General features: G+C 33.0%; 3 protein-coding genes and 1 pseudogene across 3 annotated transcripts; 3 read left to right on the top strand and 1 right to left on the bottom strand.

Moving 5' to 3' along the window:
- The first annotated feature begins 2081 nt into the window (after positions 1 to 2081).
- On the top strand, positions 2082 to 7910 carry LOC100776095 (ATPase family AAA domain-containing protein 3-B). The gene is made up of 8 exons (XM_003516521.5): positions 2082 to 2502; positions 2594 to 2689; positions 3041 to 3151; positions 3670 to 3979; positions 4919 to 5009; positions 5791 to 6133; positions 6489 to 6637; positions 7102 to 7910. Exons 1-8 carry the CDS (start codon positions 2224 to 2226, stop codon positions 7601 to 7603), a joined length of 1881 nt encoding a protein of 626 aa, XP_003516569.1. The 5' UTR covers positions 2082 to 2223; the 3' UTR covers positions 7604 to 7910.
- Positions 7911 to 8572: 662 nt separating this feature from the next.
- LOC100776630 (late embryogenesis abundant protein 14-like) lies at positions 8573 to 11749 on the top strand (annotated as a pseudogene).
- A 2623-nt stretch (positions 11750 to 14372) lies between these two features.
- LOC100799830 (zinc-finger homeodomain protein 6) lies at positions 14373 to 16227 on the bottom strand. The gene has a single exon (XM_003517180.5). It carries the CDS (start codon positions 15387 to 15389, stop codon positions 14436 to 14438), a length of 954 nt encoding a protein of 317 aa, XP_003517228.1. The 5' UTR covers positions 15390 to 16227; the 3' UTR covers positions 14373 to 14435.
- A 5759-nt stretch (positions 16228 to 21986) lies between these two features.
- On the top strand, positions 21987 to 26748 carry LOC102662100 (ABC transporter F family member 1). Its single transcript, XM_006573515.4, has 2 exons — positions 21987 to 22388; positions 26311 to 26748. The coding sequence occupies exons 1-2, from the start codon at positions 22229 to 22231 to the stop codon at positions 26409 to 26411; spliced, it is 261 nt and encodes an 86-aa protein (XP_006573578.1). The 5' UTR covers positions 21987 to 22228; the 3' UTR covers positions 26412 to 26748.
- The last annotated feature ends 791 nt before the right edge of the window (positions 26749 to 27539 follow it).

Below are 27539 nucleotides of genomic sequence, written 5' to 3' on the forward strand. Positions count from 1 at the left end.
GTTTAGCATGTTGACCAAAGTTACCAAACCAATGTATAATAAAAGCAAGATATAAAGTACAAATACAAACATTATATGCGTATAATCCCCCCAAAAAAACATTACACGCATAAAAAAATATATAAACATTACTGTTGGTATCTGAATGTAATACATATCATTGTTGACCCATCAAAGTATAAAACTAGAAAGTGCAAATAGCATAACAACATCAGATTGCAATACGTACTCATCTGTTTTTTCAATTATTTTATGCACACACATTCAGCTACAAAAATTCATCATCTCATTTTTTATTATGAAAAGCAAGTAGTTGCTCTCTCAAACTTTGTTGACGTTGTATTAGGCGCATATATAATGAGTAAAAAAACGAGAGAAACATAAAATTACTGCCATGAATTATGTAAAATTTGTGAACTTTATTTATATGCGTAGATTGAAGTATTCCTTTAACCCTTTCTGTGTACAAATAGTCCTAATGTCATATTATGCTGTGTGCAAAATAACCCTTTCTGTGTGCAAAAAACTTACAAGTTTTTTTAAACCTTTTATTTTATGCTTGGCAGGTTCTTGATGATCCAGAAATCAGAATAAATCCAAGATTAGCAAACTCAATAGCGTGGAGTGTCCCTTATAAATAAATGTATAATCATCAGCAAGTCCTGATATATAAAGGATTTTGCATGCTTTCTATGTAAAATATAAGTTATTTTCTAGTTCATGTTGTCAAATAAGTGACTGTTTATGAAATAAGGAGTTTGCAATGTAATTAGTTTTTTTTTTCTTTTTTTATGAAGAAATATTTACAGTGAATAGACATAATTATAAAATAAGTAAAAATTAAATTTATAACTCATTAAAAGTAATTTAAAGTATGAGATTCGTACGTAAAAAATTGAAATGTAAATATATTTACATTTTAAATTTATTTTATTTTATCATTAAAATAAATTTTTTTTAAAACACACTTTTAGAACTATATTTTTAAATACAGTTTTTTTTTAAAATTAATTCTTAACATTCTTTTTTTAGGTAGAGTATGAAAAATAAAAGAAAAAGAGCTAAGCAGCTAGAGCTGAGAGTTGGTATTGGGTAAGCTAAATTCATGATTTCTTGTACCCACAAATGAATACTATTACAAGTTAACCTCCGTTGGGAAGAGGATCAGAGAAGCCACAACTCCTTAAAGCAAGGGCAGTCACGAAGAGCATGAAAGGAGTCTTCAACATAAAATGGAATCATAAGGTTGGTTTTGTGAATGGAATTATAAGGTTGGTTTTGTGGTTGAGATGAGAAAGAGATGGTACTTAATTTTTTTATTAATATTTTAATAAAATTAACAATTAATATTTATTAATAAAAAAATTTACATACAAAATAAAAAAAATTCACTAAGGAATATTTAAGATTGTATTAATATTATTTAAGGTGAGACTATTAGCACATCAATACATCTATTGACATTCCTTATTTTTTTTATTTTCCAAAAGTATAATTATTAAGTTTTGCTTAAAAAAACAAATAAAAACAAAGTGATTAATGCCTATGTATTAATAATGTAAAATAATTTGACATTATCCATAAATTATAAATCATTATTTATATTATTTTAAGATAATTATTTAAAAGTCAATAAATTTATCATACATAATGAGTTATGATTAAATAATGTAAATTTTATTATATTATTAGTGTATAATTTTATTATATTATATGATTGAATAATAATGTTTTATAACCATTTAAAACTTGATTTTAATGATAACATAATTATACTTTCATTCCATCACAAATTTATTGATATGATTTTTAAAATAATTTTGTTAAAAAAACCTATCAAAATTTATGATTGGGATGAGTTCTCTTAAATTTTTACGTTCAATCCTTGTAAAAAAAATATAATCGAGAGAAAAAAATCTTATTAAAATTAAAAAGAGGATTAACATGCAGTAAACTAGAGAGAGGCTTAACCCCGGTAACATATTGACTAAAAAACACTTCCATATAATGAGATGATCCACTGGGCCGAAAGCCCACAGCCACGCACCCGGAAGTAGTTTTATCAGTGGTTGGAGAATAAACGACAGTCGTTTAAGCGTTTGATTTGTTCTCCAAGCAACGCCTTCCTCTACCTTTTCTTTGCCGTTTAAACCCTAGCAGAGGGTTTAAGCTCGCGCCACACGAAGCTTCTCCATGATCCATTTGGAAGGCGCATTCTAAGCCATGGCTGCTTCAAGGTTAACCTCATGCGTGGCGGTAACTTCCGCTGCGGTGGTTTCCATGTCCACCTTCTCCGATCGTGCCTACGCCGATTCTTACTTTCGACTCCCGTTCTTCTCTTCTAAATCTTCCAGTGAGCCCTCGCCGCCGAATCAGCCCTCTGACTCCAATTCCGAGCCTCCGCCGCCCGATGAACCTAACAAATCGGGTTTCGACCCGGAATCGTTAGAAAGAGGAGCCAAAGCTCTCCGCGAAATCAATAGTTCTCCCTACTCCAAGCAGGTTTTTGTTTTATTTTTTGTTCTAACGAACTCAGTGCTCTTTGCGTCGGGCATGATTGTGGTTTTCTGATTGTTTTGTTTTTGTTTCGCAGCTGTTTGATTTAATGCGAAAACAGGAGGAAACTCGCCTCGCTGAATTAGATGCTGAGAAAGTGCATTACGAACTTATTCAATCTCAAGGAGATATTGTAAGTGATATTATTACAAAACTTCCATACCTTATGTAGCTTATGATATTCTTTAATGGTTTCAATTTTTCCCTTATATGTTGTGCTTTACGAAATATAGATCAAACTGGATTATTAAAGACCTGGCACAGTCTTCCGTAAAGCTTGGGCTTACATGCAATATGCAACTAACACTAGTCTAGCTCGAAACTTTGCCAATATTTTATTTTGTTTGCAATTTTCTCATTTCGAACTAAGCTGGAAAGTTGGAAACATTTGCTCAAATTTCCCTCTGTAGGTTACAAGTCACAGGTGTACAATACATTTTTTAATTTTTATCTTGCTCTGATTAGTCAAATAAATTTATTGCAGGAAAGGCAGCGTAAAATGGCTGAAGAACAACGCAATCTTATACAGGACCAAGCCCAGAGACAGGCCCAGGTGTTGCGATATGAAGATGAATTGGCAAGGAAAAGATTGCAGGTGCTGACTACATAAAAAATATACTCTTTTATCATTTAATTTGTGAATTTAGATAGCTTTGGAATTTAAACTAGCATCTAGAAATAATTGTTCCTCTAGAGCAAAAAGTCATGATGGCTTTGAGAATTATGGATGTAGTTAGAAAATATATATGCAAAATCAAGCTGAGTTTGAGCTTAAACTTATGGTCAGTAAATTCCTTTTTGCTCTTTGGTCCTAGGCACTGGATATACTTTTGCTAACAAACCTATCTTCTTTTAGTTCTTCCAATTTTTTCTTAAAGAAATGTATGATCTTAGCTTATGATTTTCTCAATGACTTCTGATATTTATCCCCCTACCTATCTTGTTGTTCAAAACTCTGTAGCAATTGGATTTATGAGGAAATTTTCATAGGATGGTCTAACTGTTTGTGAGTATTTGGATGGTTTGACCCCTATTCAAATTAAACCATCTTTGAAGTTTTGCAAGATTAAAATGTTTTACTTAGAATAGTTATCCATAAGTTGCCATTCTCAGACAGATCATGAAGCCCAAAGGCAACATAATGTTGAATTGGTCAAGATGCAAGAGCAGTCTTCTTTCAGAAAGGAGCAGGCAAGACAGGCTACTGAAGAACAGATTCAATCTCAGCAGCGTCAGACTGAGAGGGAGAGAGCTGAAATAGAAAGAGAAACTATTAGAGTTAAGGCAATGGCAGAGGCTGAAGGCCGAGCCCATGAAGCAAAATTGACTGAGGATCATAACAGGAGAATGCTTATAGAACGAATGCAAGGTGAAAGAGATAAATGGCTTGCTGCAATTAACACAACTTTTAGTCATATTGAAGGTATGCAACTGATAAGTGCATTTGTTGTCTTCAGAATATACTTTTTGCTTTATATGAGGATCATATTGTGGATTTTGATTGTCTTGTGCTACCTACTCATATTTATGGATAAGTTTCTATGCAGTTTCACTTTCATTATGCCAATATCTGTTTTCCTTTTTGTAAATGTGATTAATATTGATATGGATATACCAAATTTTGGTTGGTAAGTTCATGATAAAGCTTTGTGAAACAGTAACCATTTTAGCTGAAAGGCTTATTAGCTTGTTGCTATTGATACTTTTTGCCAAAGTAAAATCCTTACACAAGAATAAACTGGCATGTTGTATGTATTGTGTGAAACCAAAATGCACAACACAAGTCATATCCTTACATTTACGTGTCTGCATCTGTGGTTATATTTTGTATACTTTCTGTGACAGAGAATGGATATCAACTTGTAATATTGCATACAAATGATAACGGGAAAATTCTTGCCCGTAATGGTTCCCAGAATTGTTAATCCTTTTACTTGGATAAATTTACAATTATTACAGCCTGTGTTTTTAAGCTTGCTTGTGTGAAAGTGTATGTCTAGTTCTTATCTCATAAGGCAGCATCCTTGGTTGCATGGTATTATATAGCTCATAGCTTCTTATAAATGTAAGCACTGCTCTAGATGTACGCTTCTGAACTTTTTGGGGAAACTATAAAGGTAAAGTTTTATATTACCAAAGATATTTTGACATATTTGTCTAAGAAAATGTTGTGATTTTTGAGTTTTTGTTTCTTTGGTTGCCAATGTGTGTGACACATAGCCAAAATGTTGCTAGCCTGTATTGTTCCATCTCACTACATCTTTATCATGGTGTCCTTGTTTTTATCAACTGTTTTCATTGGTAGATGATGAGTTAATCTTTGTTTTGGAAATGATATCATCTGACTTCTTACAATATACAGGGGGCCTAAGGGCCTTATTGACTGATAGGGACAAATTGCTTATGACTGTTGGAGGAGCTACTGCACTAGCTGCAGGAATATATATGACTAGGTACATATGCTGTTCTTTTTAATGCATTTGATTTTGAACTAAAATTACTTAGTTTCAAAACCTGTTTGGATATACAAATTACAATCATCTCATGTATGCCACTATTGTAATGTTTGTTAATGTACTTTATGCATCATACAAAAAAAATTGTGGAAGTGGTAAGACTGATTGCAAAATAGTTGTATCCAAAATGCATAATCTAGATGTATAATATCTGTTTCATGGTGCTATTGGATACTAAGCAAATGTATGGGGCTCATCAGTTACATCCATAACATCTCTAGCAACTATAAGTAAATGTGGAATCCTGGAATTTAAGGAAAGAGAATGGTAAGATCTTATTTTTGTATCTTACACTACAGAAGTGATAGCCACTGCTTAGCATCCATCTCCCAGTCCCAGGTCAATTGTCAATCCTTCCATTCCCAGCCCCAAGGAAAAAAAAGTAGAAAACATGAATACAAATAAAATCAAGGTTTTTCGTACTATGAATCTATGATGCTTCCACCTCCCTTTTCAATGATAAGCCACTTCAAACCTTTATTACTTTGAATGTTGTCTTGATTCTTGCATCACTTAAAAATTCTTATATGTTTTCCTCCCCAAGTTAATTAGCAGGTAAGTTCAGTGGGTAGGATCAGCTCTTGTGTTCTCTTGATCAAATATGCACTGGTTTCTAGCCTAATTTTTCAAATTCATATTCATAACAATTCTGCCTTCTTCTTTCTTTCCTTTTTAAATGATATCTGATCATTTTGTGTTGTGCTTTCTATTTCTACAGAGAAGGTAGTAAAGTCACTTGGGGCTATATTAATCGGATTTTGGGGCAGCCATCTCTGATCCGGGAATCATCTATGGCAAAGTTTCCTGGGTCAAAGATCATTTCTCAAGCCAAAAATAAAGTTCTACATGATAGTACTTTGGCTGGGGCAGAAAAGCCTATTGGGAGTAAAAATGGTCTTGGAAATGTAATCCTTCATCCATCGTTGCAGAGAAGAATAGAGCATCTTGCACGTGCAACATCAAATACCAAATCCCATCAGGCACCATTTCGTAACATGCTTTTTTACGGGTCTCCTGGCACTGGTAAAACGATGGTTGCAAGAGAAATAGCTAGAAGATCGGTACAATGATTAGCTCTTCTATCCACAGTTTTATTTTCATATATTTGACTTGTTCTACTTTTTTATCTGATCTGTTAAGTTGTTTTTACCGACAATGTGACATAAGTTTCTGGATGTAGTATCTGTGATGTATGAACAAATGAATTAAAATTAATTATTATCATGCCCAAATTCTGTTTTATATTTATACTATCAGTGGTTTTGGTTTATCTTGCATTCTTGTTAGCATTTTCCATGAGCTAGTCATGGAATTTCCTTTGATATTATTTTATGGCTCATTATTCATGCTGTTTGCAGAATTTGTTTAAAAAGGTATCTTTAACTATGATTGACTCTTTCAATTTTTGATGTCAAGGGTTTGGATTATGCCATGATGACTGGAGGAGATGTTGCACCTCTGGGCGCACAGGCTGTTACCAAAATTCATGATATATTTGATTGGTCCAAGAAATCAAGAAAAGGCCTATTGCTTTTTATTGATGAGGCAGATGCTTTCCTTTGCGAGTAAGTTCTGGAGCGTTTAAAATACATTTTGAAGACTGCTTCTATAAAATATAACTATTTAAATTACTACTACGTAGCAGGGTAGCCAAAATTTTGTTTTTGTAGTTTATCTAACATGTGAGAAATGTAACTGTTGTATTACAAGTTAAGACAGTCTACGTATAACATCTTTATACTTTTACACAAATCCTAACGGTTTATATTTGATTTATATTGTGTTTTTAATAAATTTTGATATTTAGAATCACGAAGTGTCTTTAACTTCACATATTCGGAGATTAAATACATAGATGAATCAACAACACTATGGATTTTGCATCTATTAGTTTTACCTTATTGTCTGTAACTTGAAAAGACTGCAAATTTTACCGTGTATATTGCAGAAACGATTGGTGTGATAAGTTGGATATTAATGATATCTCTTTTATAGCAATTTTTCAGTGATCATTTTTTATTCAATGCAGGCGTAACAGCTCCCACATGAGTGAAGCTCAACGAAGTGCTCTAAATGCATTGCTCTTCAGAACTGGTGATCAGTCTAGAGACATAGTACTTGTCCTTGCCACAAACAGGCCAGGTGATCTTGATAGTGCAGTTACTGATCGCATTGATGAAGTGATTGAATTCCCGCTACCAGGAGAGGAAGAGCGTCTAAAGTTGTTGAAGCTCTATTTGAACAAGTATTTATGTGATGACAATAATGGCTCCAAGGGGGGTTTCTTTCTGAAGAAGCAGCCTCAGAAGATTTCCATAAAAGATTTATCTGAAGATGTTTTCAGAGAGGCTGCCACGAAAACAGAGGGATTTTCTGGTCGTGAGATCGCCAAACTCATGGCCAGCGTCCAAGCTGCTGTCTATGGGCGCCCAGACTGCATCTTGGATTCCCAGTTGTTTAGAGAAAGTATAGATTACAAGGTCGTGGAACATCATCAACGATTAAAACTAGCAGCTGATGGCCAAATATAATTTGTTTGAGCATTTTATTTGCATCCCCATTTTGACCTGCTATGTGAGTTTTTTTGTTCATGTTATTTGGGCCATTGTGGCTGATGAAGCATATTTTTGTGAGCCGAATTTGCAGGATACTTCGGCTTTATTAATTATTACTTTATTAGGAATAGGAAGCTTTTAGCCTTCAGTTACTTGGAAGCAGCATTCAATCAGAACCTTTCCACTTCATGCTATAGAGCAAGAAGCCAGGTTTTTAAGAGCATAGAAGTCAAATTACACTTATTAACAAATATATAGAATATGCTCAAAGTTGTAATTTAAATTTTTATTTTTTTGTGAATTTTATTTCTTCTAAATTCCAATGAAGATTCAACCTGTCTCTGTAATTTAACGCTTTCGGAGATTATCTTATTATCTAATAATACGACTTTTAAAAAGAATTACAAGGACAGGGAAAATGAAAAACGCCAAATTACATCGATGAGAAACTTAATTAAGCATAAAATTAATTGCCAGAATCCCATCCTCTTTGGGCCGTGGTTCACTTACTTTTGGGTTGAAAGTGTAACGGGTTTAACTTGTCTCCTATAAGGTTTTTATTACATGAATTGAACTCGATTTGTTTCTCCATGAGACCTATAATATTGATAATATTGTTCCATGTTTATGTATGTAAGAATTAGCTAAACATATGTCAAGAATAGTAGAATTCAATCTACACAAGTATATTGTACATGCCAATTTTCCTTTCCGCTGTCCCTTCACTAATTAGTTCACACAACAGGTCCTTTTAGAAAGAAAAAAAAAGAAAGAGAAATTCCATTGGTATAGAAGTTCCGCGGGTCATGCGGGTGCACCCCAACACGTGTCCAAAAGCTAGCTTGTCTTCTCCCTCACAGCCTTCTAAATTTCGCCACGTTTCTCTCAAACACCACGTGGACTTCATGCTGCACTGCATATATTAACACCCACTAATCCGATCTTCCATTCTCATATCTACACGGTCAAAAAGAAAATCGTTTTCGTTGAGAAAATTAAAGATAGAGAGAGAGAGAGAGAGGAAAATGAGAAGAATAAAGTTTGTGTTGTTGGTGGTGATGTTTCTCGCAGTGTGTGTGGTGACATGCAGGCCTTGGGGTGATGATGTAGTTGAAGATGCCAAAGCCAAAGCAGAGGAGGCCAAGCATTTTGCCGCAGAAGCCGTGCATGATGCCGAGGAAGAGACCCGCTCTCTCCAAGTAATCTTCTCTTTTCTCACTCTTATCCAACCTCACATAGTTTCCTTGAGTAAATTACACATAAATTACACATGCACCTCTCTGATTTATAAGAAAATTACAAGTTTTTTCTTATTTTGTAAAACTTACACATGTTTTAGTTTCCTTCAGATTTAAAGAAATTATATATGTTTTTTTTTCTATTTTTAAAATCCAAACAAATCTCTTAAATATCGTTTAAACATTTAATAGATTACAATTTTGATTAAAGAAGACTACAATATATTTTTCATTTTCATATTCATAAATATGAAAATATGAAAATTTTCACCTCACGATAAATAAACACATATCTCCTGCATGTCATTTAAACATTTAACAGCATTACAATTTTGATTAAAGAAGACTACAATATATTTTTCATTTTCATATTTATCATATTCATAAATATGAGAATATGAAAATTTTCGCGTCACAATAAATAAACACAAATCTCCTACGTATCATTTAAATATTTAAAAGCATTACAATTTTGATTAAAAAATATTAAAATATATTTTACATTTTCATATTTATGAATATGAAAATATTTAAAATTCGTCGCAATAAATAAACGCAAACGCAGAATTTAAATATTTTGCTTTTTGCTCGAAGCTACCGAACCTACGTAGGTATATTGTTGTACCTTGTAGGTACGTTCTTATAGAAAGTATCGAGTTTTTTTAAATTATTTTTTAGTTTTTTAATTAAAATTATCAACATACAATTTAAATATTTTGTTTTTTGTTCGAAGCTACCGAACCTACGTAGGTACATTGTACTCAATAGGTACTTTCTTGTAGAAAGTATCAAATTTTTTAATTTTTTTTAATCAAAATTATCAACATATAACATTTGATAGTAATAATTTTTTAATCAAAATTGTCAACCAAAAATAATTTTGAAGATAGTTTATTACTATCAAATGCTTATACTTATACGAAACTTAAAATTTAAAAAGAATTTGTATAGATTTTAAAAATAAAAAGAAGACATTAATTTTTTAAAACCTCCGGAGGTATGTTTAATTTACTCTTTCCTTTTTCACCATCTAATGTTTAATAATTTTTGGTGACGTAGGCAACTCCGGCATGCATGCTTGTTCCGTTTTATAACACTTATAAAAAAGCCACCGGTTTATGTTACATATAAAGTCACGCTGCATAATCTCATCCTAATATCATATTTATAAGCGAGCATATTCTTTTTAAGACGTTATATATAAGACTATAAGCATGCATATAACTCATAGGGGTCTAGTGGAAGCTAGGAGTTAGAATCCCCGCAATGTAGCGAACCATGATTTGAATTCTCGCTGGTAAACATGTCTTTGAATAGGATTATATCTGGAGGATACATGTGAAAAAAAATGCTATAAGAATACAATAATCATATTAATTTGTTAATTGACCATTCTTTTTAAGACTATTAAGTGTGTCATGTGAGCGATGTCATATACATGTGGATGATAGGATTGATGTGGAAAATTTGAGCAAATGTTTCCAACTTTCCACAAAATTCTACTTTATCAAGCTTGACCAGTATTTTGCTTTGTCACATAAGATCCTTGTAGTAGTTATAAGGTTGGATTGATGATAAAAGGAGAAGAAAGGAAGGGAGGAAAAGATCGTCTTCGATTCTCTCCTAAGAAGAAAGCTAATAATTAAAATATTGCTTGTTCTTGTGCATGTATGGTCAAATCTTAGATGTTGTCATTTCGTTCATTTGCAATTATTGTGGCAGAAGTTTGGGGGCCGAAGAGGATTATGAAAAACAAGCGACTCAAAACATGAAATATCAAGCTGAAGATGCTGCCTCAAGGGCCACAGAGACAATGAAATCTGCAGCATCAGGTAACATATATTTGTTCATTCTTAATTACCACTCTTTATCTCTCGATTAAACTTTTGCAACAAATTCAAGAAACGTAATATCTTTGATTTATTTGTCTAGGAGCCTCGGACTACGCTTCTCAAAAGGCTACGGATGCTAAGGTCATCAAAATGCCAACACATAGCATTAACAATGCAAAAGACACAATGGGAGATACCTACGAGGATGCTAAGCAAAAAATGAACACGGCTTCAGATAAGGTTTCAAGTATGGCTCACAATGCCAAAGATAACATGGAATATGGAAGAGATAGAGCAGCAATGCCTATGACCAGGGTAAGCAAAAAATAAGCATGGCTTCAGGTACAGCATCAGAGAAATTCTATGATGCCAAGGACAAAGCAAGTGATGTGTATGGCGAAGCAAGGCATAAAGTGAAAGGAGCAATGGGTTGTGGAGAAGATAAGGCCGTTGATGATGCTAAAGATAACATGGGCGTGAAAATGGAACATGGAAGGGACAAAGTAGCCGAAACTTTTGACCAGGCTAAACGTGAAGTGGGTGAAGCATATGTGTCAGCAAAGAATACAATGACCAAAGAGGCCAAGGCTAAGTACGAGGCTGCAAAGGAGAAAGCTTCAGATGCCACGGGTGATTTAGGAGCTAAGATGAGGAACACCCCAAACCTATAAGCGCATGGCTAGTTTACCACTTAACTATGAGAACCAATATTAGTTTTTAGCTCTAGTTTCCACAAGTTATCGTACATATTGTGCTTTCTTTTAAAGTGTTCGGTTACATGTTTTTGTATGCCTTTCTTTAATTAATATTGATGCAAAAATGCTTGTTAGACATTATGAAAAAGGGAACACAAATCTATCCTCCATAATGATAGGAGAAAGCCTGAAAGGGCCCACAGTTAGGTTCTTCTATGATCTATCACGATGCCAGGTAGATTCATATACAAGGTGCTGCCCCATAATGTTGTAGGGACAATTTGCAGCTTACAGTAGGCTACATGTATCTGTAATTAGTATTTTGCAGTTAGTGGATCATCTCACGATTGATAAAAATTGTTGGGCCCCTTTTACTAACTTGTTATTTTTGTTACAAGAAGAGCATATATGAACATCTAAAAGGTGCATGGTTTAATAGTGGTCTTCTTTATGGTGGTCCATAACTCCAAATTGCCAGTTCATTGGTCATTTACTCATTAATACTAAACACAGAAAAACTTTATAATTTAAGATATATAGCAACTTTTGCCGGAACACACATTGCTACAAGTTGGAAATTGCCCTACTAAATGGGAAGAGATCAACCGGTACGAAGCATATATAGTATATTAATTATCATATAAGAAATTCTTTTGCAATCTTACTGTAAGCACCGAATCATGTGGCAAATTAATTTAGTCTACGCCGTTGGATTAATTAACTAAGTGTGAGCCATATGTATGGCAAAGCTAATCTCTTGTGTATGAACACGCGTAATGTATTATTGTTTATAGATGTGCTAGCTAGTCGCTTATATTTGCGGCTCATATAGAGAGGTGTGGACTCTGGAGGTACACGAAAATTTGAGCACTTTGACTGAATCTTATGAAAGACTAGATACTTATATCAGATGCATGACAACAGCTTTCATGTTTGAATGTAGTTTTTCAATATATTATCGCTTCTTATAAAATCACCATGGTTATATTACGCTTAGTGCCTTTTCCTTAACTATTTTTAACCCTTAACCTCATACAGTTACTCTTTTTATTCTTTAAAATGCATGTTATCATCGTCTTCGACTTGCTTTTGTTTCCCTGTAGAGGCATAATATTTGGCAACATTAAATCCCGCTACGGTGAATAATGGTAGCAATTCGTTTTGTAAATGAGTTTCTCTTTTGTTTATTATTCCGTTTAGCCTATAGAAATTTCAGTTTGATCAATGAACAATCTATGTTATCTTTGACTTTTGAGTATGCATAAAAGAAACTGGACCACGGATAAACCATGAAATTAAGTTGCGCAGACGTGAGAGCAAGTATAATTAACAAGAAGTGGAGTGCCAAATATTTTGCTTATTTTAATCTTTGAGTTTAATTTTGATTTTGATGTATTATCAACAGAAAAAAGTTGCCTTTTAAGTAATTATAAATTACGTTAAATATGAACTTAATGTAATTATGATAAAAAAAAATATTTTTTTTAATTCTATGACAATCTAGAATTGAATAACAACGTTTTTATAATGTATTCTAATTAAAAATTTATCTGCATTTTGTTCACCAACAAAAAAATCTAAAGATTGTTCCCCTCGATGTGTCACCAGTAAGTAAACTTAGGAAAGGTGGAACTAGTTGAATTAAATTTAAATGCCATCTTAAGCAAGAAAAACAATATACTTTTTATACAATGTTTCTGAGACTAGCAGCAAAGATGTTACACATAAATAAATTCTATGTACTCTAAGATGGCTCAAACTAGGGCGCATGCTTTATATTACACCTATCCAATGATTGCATTTCATGGAAAATTAGTGGTGATTATGTTGTAAATCTTCACCAACTTACTTTGGAAGGTAATCAGCTCTTTGAAATCGTAAACGAAGAGGAAGAAAAGAAGCCTTTTCATATTCTTCATATTCCGGACGTTAATGTCCAACTAAAACTAATGCATATAGATAGAATGGTTTGCCATAAACTAGGATTTTATATATGCAGATTTCATCGTAGTACATAATAAATTCTTAAGGTTTAAAAACTGGAATATTCAGCTTACTGCTCGATCCCGAGTTTCACTCAATAATTGTTTAGAGACTCTCACCACATTTCATATAGAGGTTTTTCCTTTTTTTTTTTGTACGAAAGAACTTTACTTTCACCATGTGGCTAGCTAATAATATCATTGACATGTACGAAAGAGAGAGAGGGGGGAAAAGGAGAAAAAAAGAACACCTGAAGGGTGAAATTTGTATACTCCAAAACCCGCGTCTCCTTATTTAATTTGTCATCATTTGGCTACATCTTCCTGGTTCATTCGCGTAGAGACAATATAGGATACAATTATACATATTATCAAAAAGGCAAGTTGAGAAAAGAACGGGTATTGTCTCCTAATTCATGTGTCGGCCGGTGACATATGTATTCAATGACTATGAGAGGACAAAATTGTGGTTAATTGGGTCATATATATATGACTCATGAGTGTGCGATCCTATTTTCTCCAAAGCCTTGTACATTGATTAGCAAAGAAGTGAACAGGTTCACGAACCAACACTTCCATGATTAAAATAGAAAAGTTCGCCAAAGTATTATGCATGAAATATTGTTACAGCTAGCCTAAGTGTGTGTACTTCCTCATCACAAACAACGTACACCATTATCTTAGTTCATCAGAACGACCAAAAGTCGTTCTCGTCCCTCTCTCTCCTATTTTTTTCGCCCCAGGGTGAAAATTGCTAGCCAAAAGAAAGAAAGAGGTGAGAAACTGAGAATTAATTAACCCGTACATATTTTTATGCACCAAAAAAATCAGTGCAAGTTTTCTTTGATGCCTATATGTTCATACGAAGGAGCATACGTGCATATGAGATATATAATTAAAATGATGGGAAGTTATACCTGCTGTCAATTAATTTATCTAGCTGGCTTCCTCTGCTTGAATAACATATATGCACATCTAAATCTACAATTATTATTCACTTAAAAAAAATAATCTGGGGTCTCTTTTTGTTTTTATTTCTTTCCAAACAAGGAAGACAAGGCTTACATTTGCTGCTTCTTACTACTACTAGTTTGCTTGTTATTGTGCATCCAAACCTTAAAAACCTGTCTCTTGACACCCACTTGAGTACAAAAGTGCTGCACCTCCTGCTCATTGTGTTTCTGGATCTTCCAATCAATCTTGTCAGCAAACTCCATCATCCTATCCTTCTGGTGCTGAGAGAACTTAGTCCTGAACCTCTTCTTGTTGGAAGAGTGTGTTAGTGGTGCCTGCTGCTGCACTGATAACTGGGCTCCAGTGTTGTTGATGAGATCTTCACTAGATGACTCAGCTGGGCCTCCGAAGGCCATCATCACTGGGGGGACCAAGCTCGGTGTGGCGGTAGTAGTGGCAACCAATCTATGATGAAGGGATGAAGAAGAGGGTGTAGGGTAGTGAAAGTGACCGTTGTGCTTGTTGGTGTAGTAGCTGTGGTAATTTGGAACATGTTGTTGTGGTAGCGATTGCGGTTGTAATTCTCCTTCAACTTCTTTTCTGTGGAAGTTGCGGTGGCACTCGCACGCCGCGCATCTTAGTGATTCCGGCGTGCCTTCTTCTCCACTTGCCATGAACTCCCCGCAGCCGTCCACCACGTGGCTCCCCATGCTCGCCGCGTGGTTCCGAAGACATTCTCGGTACCTGATCGATGGGGTCGAGGTTCTTGGGGGGTTCGATGTGGGAGCAATTGGGGTGCTTAGATCTGGATCTAATGTGGGTCTTTGAGGTTGAGGCGGTGCAAGAGAAGGAGGTGGTGGATAGAGATTATGGTGAGGTGTTTCGTTGAAGATCAATGTGTGAGTTTGATGATCATGATCACTGCTACTTCTTTCACCAACAGTTGGAGAAGAGAGCTTGGAAGAGGAAGAAGAAGAATCTCGGTTGGGAAGAAGGTTGTAACCTAAAGTGGTTGTGGTTGGTATCTCTATTTCCTTATCTTGTTGCCCTCTCATTGCCATCAAGGTTTGCTTTCTGTGGTGTGGCCAAGATCTAGCAAGCTAGTTTTGATCTCAACCCTCTATGCTCTCTCTAATTCTGACTCGCTGTAATAAATCTGTTTTAAACCATCATCATCTTCGTGATTTTCTGCTTTAATTATGCTTGTGGATCTTCCTGTAGCCTCCTCAACCCTAATTCATATTTATCCCATCTAATCCAAGACTCAACCAAAGACATATAATTACTAGCACGCCCACAATTATTCTTTCCTTGTTCTGATATTGACGTTCTGGGTGTTAATCCCACCAACCAATTTTCACTAATCAATCCTATTCTCAGAAGTGAATGAGTGATTTAACTGTATATATAGCACCACTATAGCGATGGAAAAGGAATTGTCTAATTATTATTTTTTTCACAGGGGAAAAAACAAAGAGAAAAGGATAAAAAATTTGGTAGAAATTCATACAACAAGCAGGGTCCCTAGGAGACACACAAATAAAATACTAAAATATAAGACTCACCTCAGCAGCAACAAAACACAACACCTTGGGAGACACAAAGAGAGAGTAAAATGTTAAGAGTTAAGATTGATTAAGAAAGAAATGTGATGTTGGATTATGAGAAAAGTTGGTGTTAAGAGGGCCTAGAAGGGTGTTGTTTCCTACCAGGCATCCAGACCCATAAAAACCAAGTAGGAAAGGAACAGGGGAAGAGGTTGTTTTGCACTCAGGAGTGGTGACTAGTAGTACAGTTGTACTGCAAGAATTTGTCTTGCAGAACAGGTTTTTAATTATTGCCCTTCTCACTCACTCTCTCCAACCTTACTCCAAATGAATGTGTGTCCCAAACCAGCATATTTGTACAAATCAAAGGGAGAGGCTAATTAAGGAGAGAGATAATATCCTACAGTTAGCCTTATATATAAGTTTATAGAGTAAGACATATATAAGTTTATAGACTAAGACATGCAAATGATAGTGATTAAATTAAGGTAGGAAGGTTGTTTTATTTAAAATACAATATAATGAGTACTAGAATTTAAGATAATATTAATAATGAGAGATAATATTGAGAGTAAAGGCCACCTTTCTTTTTTAAGGGTGTGAGGAAATTAAAGGGAGTGAAGGCTTGCTGGGCCACTACACTTGTCTTGTTATCGTGTGTCAGATTCTCTCTCTCCTCGAGGCTCTTTGTGTTGTGTTCTGTTGGTGACTTTGTGCGCCTGCTGCTGCATTATCTGCAACCCACTCTTTCCTTGGACCAATGACATGCTTTACTTACTTACCACCTTGCTTCTTTCACGATGCAATTAATTGATGCTTATTTGCTACCTTTGTTAGCATCTTCTTTCACATTTCTCTTTAAGGCATCATTTTGTGCTTGTGCTGTTTTGTTTACTTTCTAGTACATAGTCGCGTTGGCCACTATACAAAAAAAAAAAAAAAAGAGAGAGAGAGAGAGAGAGAGAGACGGCCAAACCGGGCAACTCAATGTATTATTTGACTTTTCTCTCGTGTAAACCATGCTTTATTTCATATTACTGCATGTGCATTGTAGTTTAGTACACTAAAAGTCTTGATTTAGAGACCCATAATTTGAGTTTCATTCACAAAATCATGGTTAAAATGATTTTAAGTTTCAAACCATAGTTTGAGAAGAAATAGAAAAAGAAATGTTTGTCCGTTAAATCAAATCATCATTTACCAACTATACTCTAAATATATCCTTTGTCTATGAACAACTGTCTATTGTATATTACGGTTAACTCAAACCAAGACAATTCATTATTTGAATGAAAAATAAGGATGAAATAATTAATAGTTTGAACTAAAGAACAACTTTATATGGACATTACTTATATGCATGAACTATTTACAAATTAGAAAATCAACGTCCCGCTTCCAAACAATAATTGTTGAGTTTTTCTATTTTAAAACTGTTAACACTTGAAATAGCTTCAGTTAATCTATCATACTTGCCATGATTATTTTTTTTTTCTGTATGGTTTATAAAGTTGGCTTTAACATGTTAAATGATTAAAATTAATATAATTAATTATACTCAATAGAAGATCCAATGAGCTTATGTCAGATAAAAAAAATACCATTGACTCTAATAGATTATTTTAGCAAAATATATACGAGCATCGGTACTTTAGAAGTAAAAATGCATGACTTAGTCAACTATATATTAGTTGGAAAATCAAAGAAATTATATATTTATAAATTTTATTTTATTTAATTTTTTAATCATTAATTTTAAGTTTGTATTTTTTTTTTTACTTTAAAGTTCATTCCTCACTTTGAGAAAAAATATTTTCATGGTATATATATATATATATATATATATATATATATATATATATATATATATATATATATATATATATACACGTATTTGCTGCTTTGTTTATGATTATATTAGATATGTCTATGAAGTATTAGGGTCGACTTAGTTAGTGGTTGGTGTTGGAGTAGATACATAATAATTTTAGATTTAATATTGATTGTTACCAATGAAAAAAAAAAGTAAATAAAAACACAGCTGGAATCACAGTAAAGGAAAATTTTGTAATCTTCTCTAATATTTTGTATTGCTATTGTTATTAGAGGTGGATACAGACGCCAATCTTGCAGATATTGGATTGCGTAACTCTCAAGAGTAGACTTGAACTGAACTTTGGTTTGTTATTTAACCATGAATCTGTGTGGATTAATTTGCGGAATCTGCAATTAAATAAACTGGTCTACAATATTTACACATATCAACCCACTTGTCACATAAAAATAAAAATACTAAATTTTGAAATTAAAAATCATTTTAGGTTAGCACATAAACTATTTAGTAGGTCAAACCATAAATCAAGTTTTGTTTTTTTTTATAAAAAAAAAAGTGAGTTGGTCCAGAAATCTGCCCATAAAATTGTGATGCGTGAGTGAACCTATTAAATATACACATAAATATGGCAATACAAAGACTAGGATGGTCCGGTTCGCATACTAAACCAGAATCTAACTATCTTTATTTTGATGAACTGTTATTATTAATATTGGTTAAAGTTTTTGATAGAAAAGAAAAAGATAATTCTATATTGACTATGTAAACAATCAAACTTTGTGTTTGTAGATCTTAAAATAGCAGAACTAAAATAATAAATTCAAGTTTTACAATAAAGGGCTTATTTAATTTACTCACTCCTTTCTATAAATATCATTACATTTCACATTTTTTCAAATAATTATTCTTATGACTCAAAGTGCAACAAATATAATTTTAAAATTAATACTGAGTTATTACTAAAAAATATTATAATATTTTGTCTAAAAATATTAATAATTTTTTTGGTAAAAAAATACTGAAATTAAATTGTAAATGTGATTAAAAAATGAATATAAAAAATACTGAAATATTATAATATTTCACATTTTTGTTTATATTTTAGATAAAAGTAGTTTTTAAGGTAACAGCATTTTAGTTATAGTTTTTCAAACATAAAAGTTAATTCTAATATGTTACCCTATAAAACATTTCAATAAAATTCTTCCAATAAAGACAACTACAAGGTTCAATTTTTTTTTTTTCCACATAAAGTGGTCTCAAAACAACCTACCTAATTAACTAGTATATATATTATATATGCTTGTAGCCAAGATTCCAAAATCTGACCAGAGTACTATACTGTCAATACAGGATAGTTAAGCATAATTAATCCAGACAGGAAATATGAATTTCTAGTGATTATATTCAAATACCTTTAAAAAAAACAGAAAATCGGTTTATATCTCACATTTTGACTAGTCCGTTTCATTGCCTCAAATAACATTCGATCCTGTCTTATTTTATCATACTCTGGTTTTTATATCTATCTTATTTCTTTTATTTTTTTCCCCATTTTCCCACTTATTATATTTATAAGTGATCATTTTTTGTTTTTTTCTTTATCATATTTCCCTTTCTCTCTAAGATATATAGATTTCAAGAGATTGAAAAAATATTTTTGGATCGGAATAACATAATGACATTGCATGCCATCCCATAACTTTGTTCAGGGAGAAAAGAGCTAGTACGTGTTTTTTACCATTGATTTGAAAGTCATCATATATAGAAATCTATGGTAGAGAAGTAAAGTTATTATTATTGCTATTTTATTAATGTGGGGAATGTATCTCTAACCTTTCCATGCATATAAGCCATAAAATGAACATAATATCACGTAACATCAACTCAAACACGAGGCTTATAAAACAAATCAACTCAAACACGTAGGAATCATATCTTGTCGTACTTGTTTATATAAAAGGAATTACGGAACTAAAATAATTGTCACTTCTCAAAACGAGTATCTGACCACTAGTGCAATTGACTAAAAATAACAGCATTTTTATCTACTTTTTTTCTCCTACCGAATACGATCTTAACTCGACTAATTAGTAAAGTGATTGAAAAGAGTAAATTGATTTAGATTAAAAAAACATATAATAATAAAAATACAAGCTTGTTGTTTTTATCTAATGTGTTGAGAAATGTGAAAATAATCAAATGAACTAAAGAATACAAGGAAAAATTAAGTACTTTGCGTATTGCATAAATATTTTCAAATTTTAAAAAATACAAAATATAAATTAAAAAGTAATATTTAAAATTTGAGAAAATTAAGTAGTGTTATTTGGAAAATTATTATTAAGTGGAATTAGAGCAAGAACATAAATTCAAATGTCCTAAGTGACACTTATGATTCGTTTATTTTGATGGAAAATAACTAGGATAAATTATGACGAGACAGAAAGACTTAAATTTTTAATTCCTCCTTGTTTCGTGCAACTAGGTAGAGGAAGGAAGGGCAGTAGCATGGATCCCACTTCAATTTCATATTCCTATCTAATTTTGGATGGAAGAGGAAACAAAGGGATTATTTTTTTATTCAAAGATAAAAATATCTTTGTTTGTATTACATCTTATTTTTTTAGGGTATTTATATATTTTATGTACATTTTTTCCCACTTTCTGTGCAATCAAAGGAAACAGATTTTTTACCTTTTTTTTTCCATTTTTCTTCTACCAAAGAACCTAAAATATAATCTCATACTTTACATACTCTTCCTTCCTTTTGCTTTACGCTTTTCATTGAAAAGATTAAGAGAATAGCATTGAAATTGACAGTTAGGGTTTTCTCTTGAGCCAAGGCCTTGTGAAGATTGTGAGTTAGTAGAGCTTCGATTTGTGTTATCTCCACTATTGAAAATTATTCAGATTTTGTTTTGTAGTGTGTGAAATCTAGTGTAGGTTTCCTTTATAGTTCTAAGAAAGGTTTGTTCTTAGGGTGTGATAGTAGGTTTCCTTAGGATAATCTTGAGGTTGAGTTGTCACAGTGAATTTTTAGACTGTAAAACACTTATTGATTTGATGACTGAATGTAAGTTAGATTGACCAAATCAATACAAAGAAACATTTTTACTCCAATCATCATCTCCTTATATTTGCTTGTACTAGAATTATTTGCTACCACACTTTTGTGAGAAATAAGAATATTAAATACAAATCATTATATCAAAGTGGAACAACTATGAAAGTGCAATGGCGATGGTGGTTGGGCAATGCCGCCTTTAGGTTTCATATTGTATCACTTTGTTTGCTTTGTTACGCAGACTTCCAATTACCCCTGCTAGTGTTTTTCTGTTCAATAACAAGTAGTTCTACAGAAGGGCAGAAGATGCAAAATGCTTGATCTAATTGTTGTTGTAATTGTTATCACTTGAAATACAATAAATAACATTCTGGTGTTATCAATTTCAAAAGAGTTTTAGAGTTTGTGTTATCAATTTTCTGACATAATTTCAAGACTGATGTTGCCACTTGCCACCATTCAAACTCTGAAGAAAGGCTTTGCACCTAAAGCATGATAATGCACCTTTAGCTTCTATGTTTGTGATATTTTGCCTGCTTAGTTACATAAACTTTGAGTCATCCCAACAATCAGGAGTCCCGTTATCAAATCTTCAAGGCCTGCATGAGGAAGTCACCTGTCTCAAAAGATGTTGATTTGAGAGCACTAGCTGAGTATACAAAAAGGCTAAGATATAACAGATATATGCCAGCTAGCATGCAAATATTTCCTCTTTCATCCCCTTTTCTTTCCTTCGCAACCTTCTATTTCACTAGCACAATTGTCTTTTTTTAATTTTTTTTCCTTCACAAAATGTAATATATAAAGAAGAACTATATTACAAAATTTAGTCTCTATGATGTAATTATTTTTAATATATTATAAAAACTAGCTTCTGTAATAAAATTATTTTTGTAAATGTTATGAAACTAATTTTTGTAATGTAGTTATTTTTTATATAAAATTAACTACATTACAAAAGTTAATTTCCTTAACACATGTATCACTAATTTTCTATGATACATTCCAAAAATTCATTTAAAAAATATATTTCTAGTGCAAAAAGGGGCACACGGGAGCAATGTAGAAAGATTTGGGCTTAGTCCATAAATGAGATAAAAACAAAGAACAGACCAGGAAGCTAGCGAGCGCAGAAGGAGCAGCTTACTAGTATTTATCACGCTGCATAGAATCAAAGAGACGCACAACACCACTGTGCCAACACAAATGATCCTACTTTTCTCAGTCCAACTCCAACACGCAACCAAAGTGGAAGAAGCCCGCACCCTCTCTCTATAAATATCCCAAACTGGGACACTCACACACTCTCCACATCGAACAACCCTCCTTCAAAACACAAACCTTGAACCCTACACACGCGCTTGGGTTCGTGCAGCGCGAAACCCTAGGATCATTTTCCAGAATTTTTTTCTTTCTTCTCTTTCTTTTTTTATCTACCATTGGAGATCGAAGATGGTGTCTGACGCCAGCAAGAAGAAGGCCGCACAGAAGAAGGTTGTCTCTGTCGCCGTTATGGCTGCTGCGTCTTTCAAAGGCCCCGACAAGGTCGCCAATGGAATTGCAAAGATTCAAATTTCGGATTGGACCTGCACCTCTCTCCAAAGATATTCGAGTAAGTAACCCTAGCCATAATAAGGAATTATCAGATATTATACTATTCTTTTTTATTGTATAATTAAAAAAAAATACAGATAAGAGTTATATTTTAGATGAATCATGTGTCCATCAGATATACAGAGATGTAACGTACGCCAAATTTCAGGGGTATACAAAAACCGGTTTAGCAAAAAACCTAGGGTTCCTAACCGTTTTAATCGGTTGTTTTATATCAAACTAGTTGAACTGCTTTAAAATCGACTCTGAACCGGACTGGTTTTTAAAAATCGATACTTTTTAAAACCGAATCCTAACCTTTCTGGTTTTTAAACTGGTTTTGAACCAGACTGGTTTTTAAACCGGTTTCGAACCGTACAGGTTTTTAAACCAGTTCAGAACCAAACTTTTTCAAACCGGATCTTGACTGTATTGTGTTTTGGACCGGTTCGTAAGCAGATCCATTCTTAAATTTGAAATCGGACTGTTTTCAAAATCGGTTTGAACCGGACTGGTTTTTAAAACTGGTTTCTGGATTGAACTTTTTCTAAAATTGATTTGAAATCCGACTGTTTTCAAAACCGGTTTGAACCGGACTGGTTTTTAAAACCTTCTAGATTAAACTTCTTTTTCTAAAATCGGTTCTAATCGCACTATTTCTCAAAAACCAGTTCACAATCTGACTGTTTAAAACCGATTTTAAGCTGATCTGTTTTCAGGAACCGGATTCAAAACCAAATTGCATTTGAAAACCGGTTCTGAACCGAACTACTTTATGGAACCGTTTCAAAATCAGACTAGTTTTTAAAACCCATTCTGAGCTAAACTCTTTTTTCAAAACCAGTACTGAACCGAACTACTTTGGACCCATTCTTAAACCGGTTCGTAAGCATACCCATTCTTAAACCGGTTTGGATTAAGCATACCCATTCTTAAACCGGTTTGGATTGAACTGTTTTTTCTAAAACCGGTTTGGATTGAACTGTTTTTTCTAAAACCGGTTTTGGATTGAACTGTTTTTTCTAAAACCGGTTCTAACCGCACTGTTTCTCAAAAACCGGTTCACAATCTGACTGTCTAAATACGGTTCTAAACCGCACTGCTTTGTGGAACTGGTTCTTAATCGAATTGCTTTGTTGATACGATTCTAAACCGGACTGCTTTGTGGATCCGTTTCAAAACCGGATTAGTTTTTAAAATCAGTTTTGAACTAAACTCTTTTTTCAAAACCAGTTCTGAACCGAACTACTTTAGACCGGTTTCTGGGCCGAACTGCTTTTGTAAAACCGGTTTTCTGGACCGCACTGCTTTTTCAGAAAACCGATTCTAACCGAACTATTTCTCAAAACCTGTTCATAAGTGGACTGTTTAAAAATTATCTGAACCGGACTGGTTTGTGGAACCGATTCAGAACCAGACTGCATTTGAAAGTCGATTCGAAACCAGACTCATTTTTTTAATTGGTTTCACGATTCTGAACCGGACAGTTTTTTAAAACTGGTCCTTAATCAGATTGGTTATTTTAAAACTGGTTTCAAAATAGGACTTTTTAAAAACTGGACTAGTTTTTTAAAAACTAAAACTGGTTCAAAACTGGACTTTTTTAAAATCGATTGTAAACCACACTGTTTTTAAAAATCGGTGTTGAACGAGATTGTTTTTTAAAAATTGGATTGGTTTTTTTAAAATCTCTTACTCGGAAGTCCGAGAGATTGTAGTAAAATACTCGGAAGTTCGAGTGTCTAATCCACATTAACTTGTTTGTACATGCAAATCCAATTTTTCAAGCAAGAGATAAGAATTTTAAAATAAAAGATAAAGAAAGATAATAGATAAGATAAAGAAAAAATAAAAAATTTAAAGATAAAATTAAAAGATAAAGAAAAAGATAAAAGAATTAAAGATAAAATTAGAAGATAAGGAAAAGGATAAAAGATTTAGATAAAAAAAGATAAATTTAAACTAATATAATATTGGAAACTGACTTGCCTTAGGATGTATGAGTTTATGATTTTTTTTTTATCAATTTAGGTAATCCTATCCTACTCATATCTATTTATTTACTTGTCTATAATGCCTCAGAATGACAAACCTATTTTACCTATCTATTTTCCAAATGTCTTGCAAAGACTTAATAGGTAAAATTTATAAATGTTTGCTTTAATGCATGGACATAATGATTTTATGCTTAATAACGATTTTATCATGATATTTTTTCTTCTTGTCTTATTAGAAGTTATTCTCTCGCGAGCGTCTAATCCCTAAAACTAATACATGCATATCTTCTTTTAAAAGAAGTTACCTTCTTCCGAACATCTAATCCCTAACAGAATAAAAAAGAGTATGCAGGATAAAAACAGAAAAGAAAATAGAAAAAAAAAAAAAACCTGGTATTGCATTGATAAATAGTGAAGAGTACATCATACATCGCATTGGCTTCTAGACCTGTCAGGTCTTAATTAAGGGTTTTAACCACTCATAGCCATTGAGGATGATTTTACAATGAGAAGGGGTGAAAGAAAGGAAGTAAATGACACCCTCTCGCTCAGCGTGTGTAGATCGCGCTTAGCGCGTGTTGCAAGCTTAGGGTGTGCTTCTGTTGGATTGCGGGCTTAACGCGTGTGTTGCAGGCTTAGCGTGTTCTATCTAAGTGCACGTATTGGGCTGGGCCTACTTCAAATCTTCTTGTTTTCTTCAATTTTTTTGGTTTTTTTGCTTGTTACACCTCCAGTTTTTATATCTGCAACCAAAATTCAACAAAATATCAATTCTTTAATATTTAAGTGCAAATAATTACTAAATAATTATTTTTAAAAACAATTTTATCTTATTTTCTATTATCAAAATATAATTATTTAGCAATTATCACCAGGCTAATTTTTAAAATTAGTTCAAAACCAAACTGGTTTTTGAACTGTTCTTTCTAATGAAAAACATTGTAATCTTTTTCAAACCTGTTGGGTAAAACTTGATTGAATTTTTGTTTGGTTACGATCTAGTTCATTTTTTTTTTCGACACACCTACCAAATTTATTTTTAAGTTTTGAAATGTTCCGTCAATGATTTAAAATATATTGCCAGACAGCAAATGTCTTAGCAATTTTTAGCTAAATATTTTTTTTGTTTTTCTTGGCTTGCTTGCTATCAATTGAAAATGGTTGGCTTGCTTGGTATTCATGCTCATATATTCCTCGTTTAAGAAGAAAGCATGGAATAGTCTAATGAAAACCACACTGTTTTTTAAGAAAAAACTGGACTAGTTTTCTAAAAACTAAAAATGGTTCAAAACTGGACTTTTTTAAAATCGATTGTAACCACACTGTTTTTAATAACCGGTGTTGAACGAGATTGTTTTTTAAAAACTAGATTGGTTTTTTTAAAACCAGTTCAGAGCCAGACTAGTTTTTAAAATTAGTTCAAAACCAAACTGGTTTTTGAACTGTTCTTTCTAAAGAAAAACATTGATTCAGGCAAAAATTTTGAATCGGTTTTATAAAAACAATTTGGTTAATTCTAAGACAAGGTAGTCTTTTTTCAAACCTGTTGGGTAAATATTTAGCAATTTTTAGCTAAATATTTTTTTTGTTTTTCTTGGCTTGCTTGCTATCAATTGAAAATTGAAACGGTTGGCTTGCTTGGTATTCATGCTCATATATTCCTCGTTTAAGAAGAAAGCATGGAATAGTCTACTTAGATCTTTCATTAATTATTAATCCAGTTTGGTGTGTAAATTTTTTAGAACCGAGTTCATTGCAATAAAGAAAGATTCTAGGTTTGGTTGTTTGGCTGGGATTAAATTGATTATGAGTTTTGATTTTCATTCAGTGTATCATTGATTATTTATTTTTGAGTTTTGATTGTGTTTGTTGATTCTGGATTTAATTTGTTCTTCGTTCTTCATGTGATTTGTTTTGTGAGAATGATTTATTTTTTAATTCTAGACCGTATGCAACCGTTGAAATTATTGACGAACCCTTTCTTGGGAAAGAATCATTCGTCTGACCTGGTGATCTGGTGTCGCACTCCAACGGATGATCCGTAGAAGGTTTGGCATCATTCAAAACTTGGGAATCTATCTGTTTTTTTATTTAAAAAAGACTTACACTTAATCAATCATGTACAAGTACTACCCTATTTCCCTTGGTAGGTCTCTCTGTACTGTAAAGCATGTTAGTATTTTGCATGTTATTATGCGTGAAGCATACAAGACACCACTTGAATTAACTAGTGTACGGTAGTTTTATTTAATTGATAGTTTTAAATTTAAATTTTAAATATGTAACTGTATTAGATATTTAAAAAGAACTATTTGTATTAAATATTTAATCAGATAATGTTGTTGTTTATAATAATTTTATTTGATTCTAATGTAAACTTACAACGATTTTGTCTTGTACCTAAGAATCTTGAGTTCACCACCCTCCCCCAGGCATGCATAAACCTTAAACCTTGTAGTTGTTACTTATTCCAAGTTCAATTATTCTACCGGTTGGTATAAAATTTATAATGAACTCGAGCTATAAAACCCTGTTTAAGTATCGTTATTCCAAGTTCAATTATTCCATAGATATTGCAATAAGCCAACAAGGGCAACAAAAAAGAGTGGACGCCACTTTCAGCATCGTTATTTTTTTCTAAGGTACATGCTAGTTTGTGTAGTTAGCTAAATGTAGAAGGAAATCGGCATGGAAGTATAGCAGTTTTTGAAGCAAAGAAAAAAGTGAAGAGGCGCAATTAGTTTATAGTGCTTGGTGTGTCTTGAAAGAGGCTCAATTGTCAAAGGCATAGTGATGAAAGATACGATCACCTTTTAGTCCCATTCTAGTAGCAATGATAAGTTCGATCTTTTACAATATTGAAACTATATAAGAAATCCCAATAGGAAATCCATATATAACCTGATTGAACCAGAAAGTTAAACCAGAATAGTCATCGTTCACGAGTTACCAATTTTGCTTTTACCTTTTGTCATGGTTGGGGACCCAGCTGATTTTGGGGCCTCTAGATATGATAATAAACATCTGTAAAATCAAATAACAATCATCATGGATGGGCAAACGTGTTTATGAGAGGCAGTGAGCAAGAGAGTCTTGAGTAACGTTTAGAATTCCTTTATAATAAAAGGCACCTTGCTATGACACGTAAGTTTCATCTAGGAAATCAATAACAT

This window comes from Glycine max, chromosome 1 (assembly GCF_000004515.6).
Source record: "Glycine max cultivar Williams 82 chromosome 1, Glycine_max_v4.0, whole genome shotgun sequence".
NCBI lineage: Eukaryota > Viridiplantae > Streptophyta > Magnoliopsida > Fabales > Fabaceae > Glycine > Glycine max.

Bases quoted from the DNA above. Each gene is read 5' to 3' on its own strand.
- LOC102662100 (XM_006573515.4), top strand. From the start codon at position 22,229: ATGGTGTCTGACGCCAGCAAGAAGAAGGCCGCACAGAAGAAGGTTGTC. The intron at 22,389-26,310 runs GTAAGTAACCCT...TTTTAATTCTAG, and splicing joins CTCTCTCCAAAGATATTCGA to ACCGTATGCAACCGTTGAAA.
- LOC100799830 (XM_003517180.5), bottom strand. From the start codon at position 15,389: ATGGCAATGAGAGGGCAACAAGATAAGGAAATAGAGATACCAACCACA.
- LOC100776095 (XM_003516521.5), top strand. From the start codon at position 2,224: ATGGCTGCTTCAAGGTTAACCTCATGCGTGGCGGTAACTTCCGCTGCG. The intron at 2,503-2,593 runs GTTTTTGTTTTA...TTTGTTTCGCAG, and splicing joins GTTCTCCCTACTCCAAGCAG to CTGTTTGATTTAATGCGAAA. The intron at 3,980-4,918 runs GTATGCAACTGA...TACAATATACAG, and splicing joins AACTTTTAGTCATATTGAAG to GGGGCCTAAGGGCCTTATTG.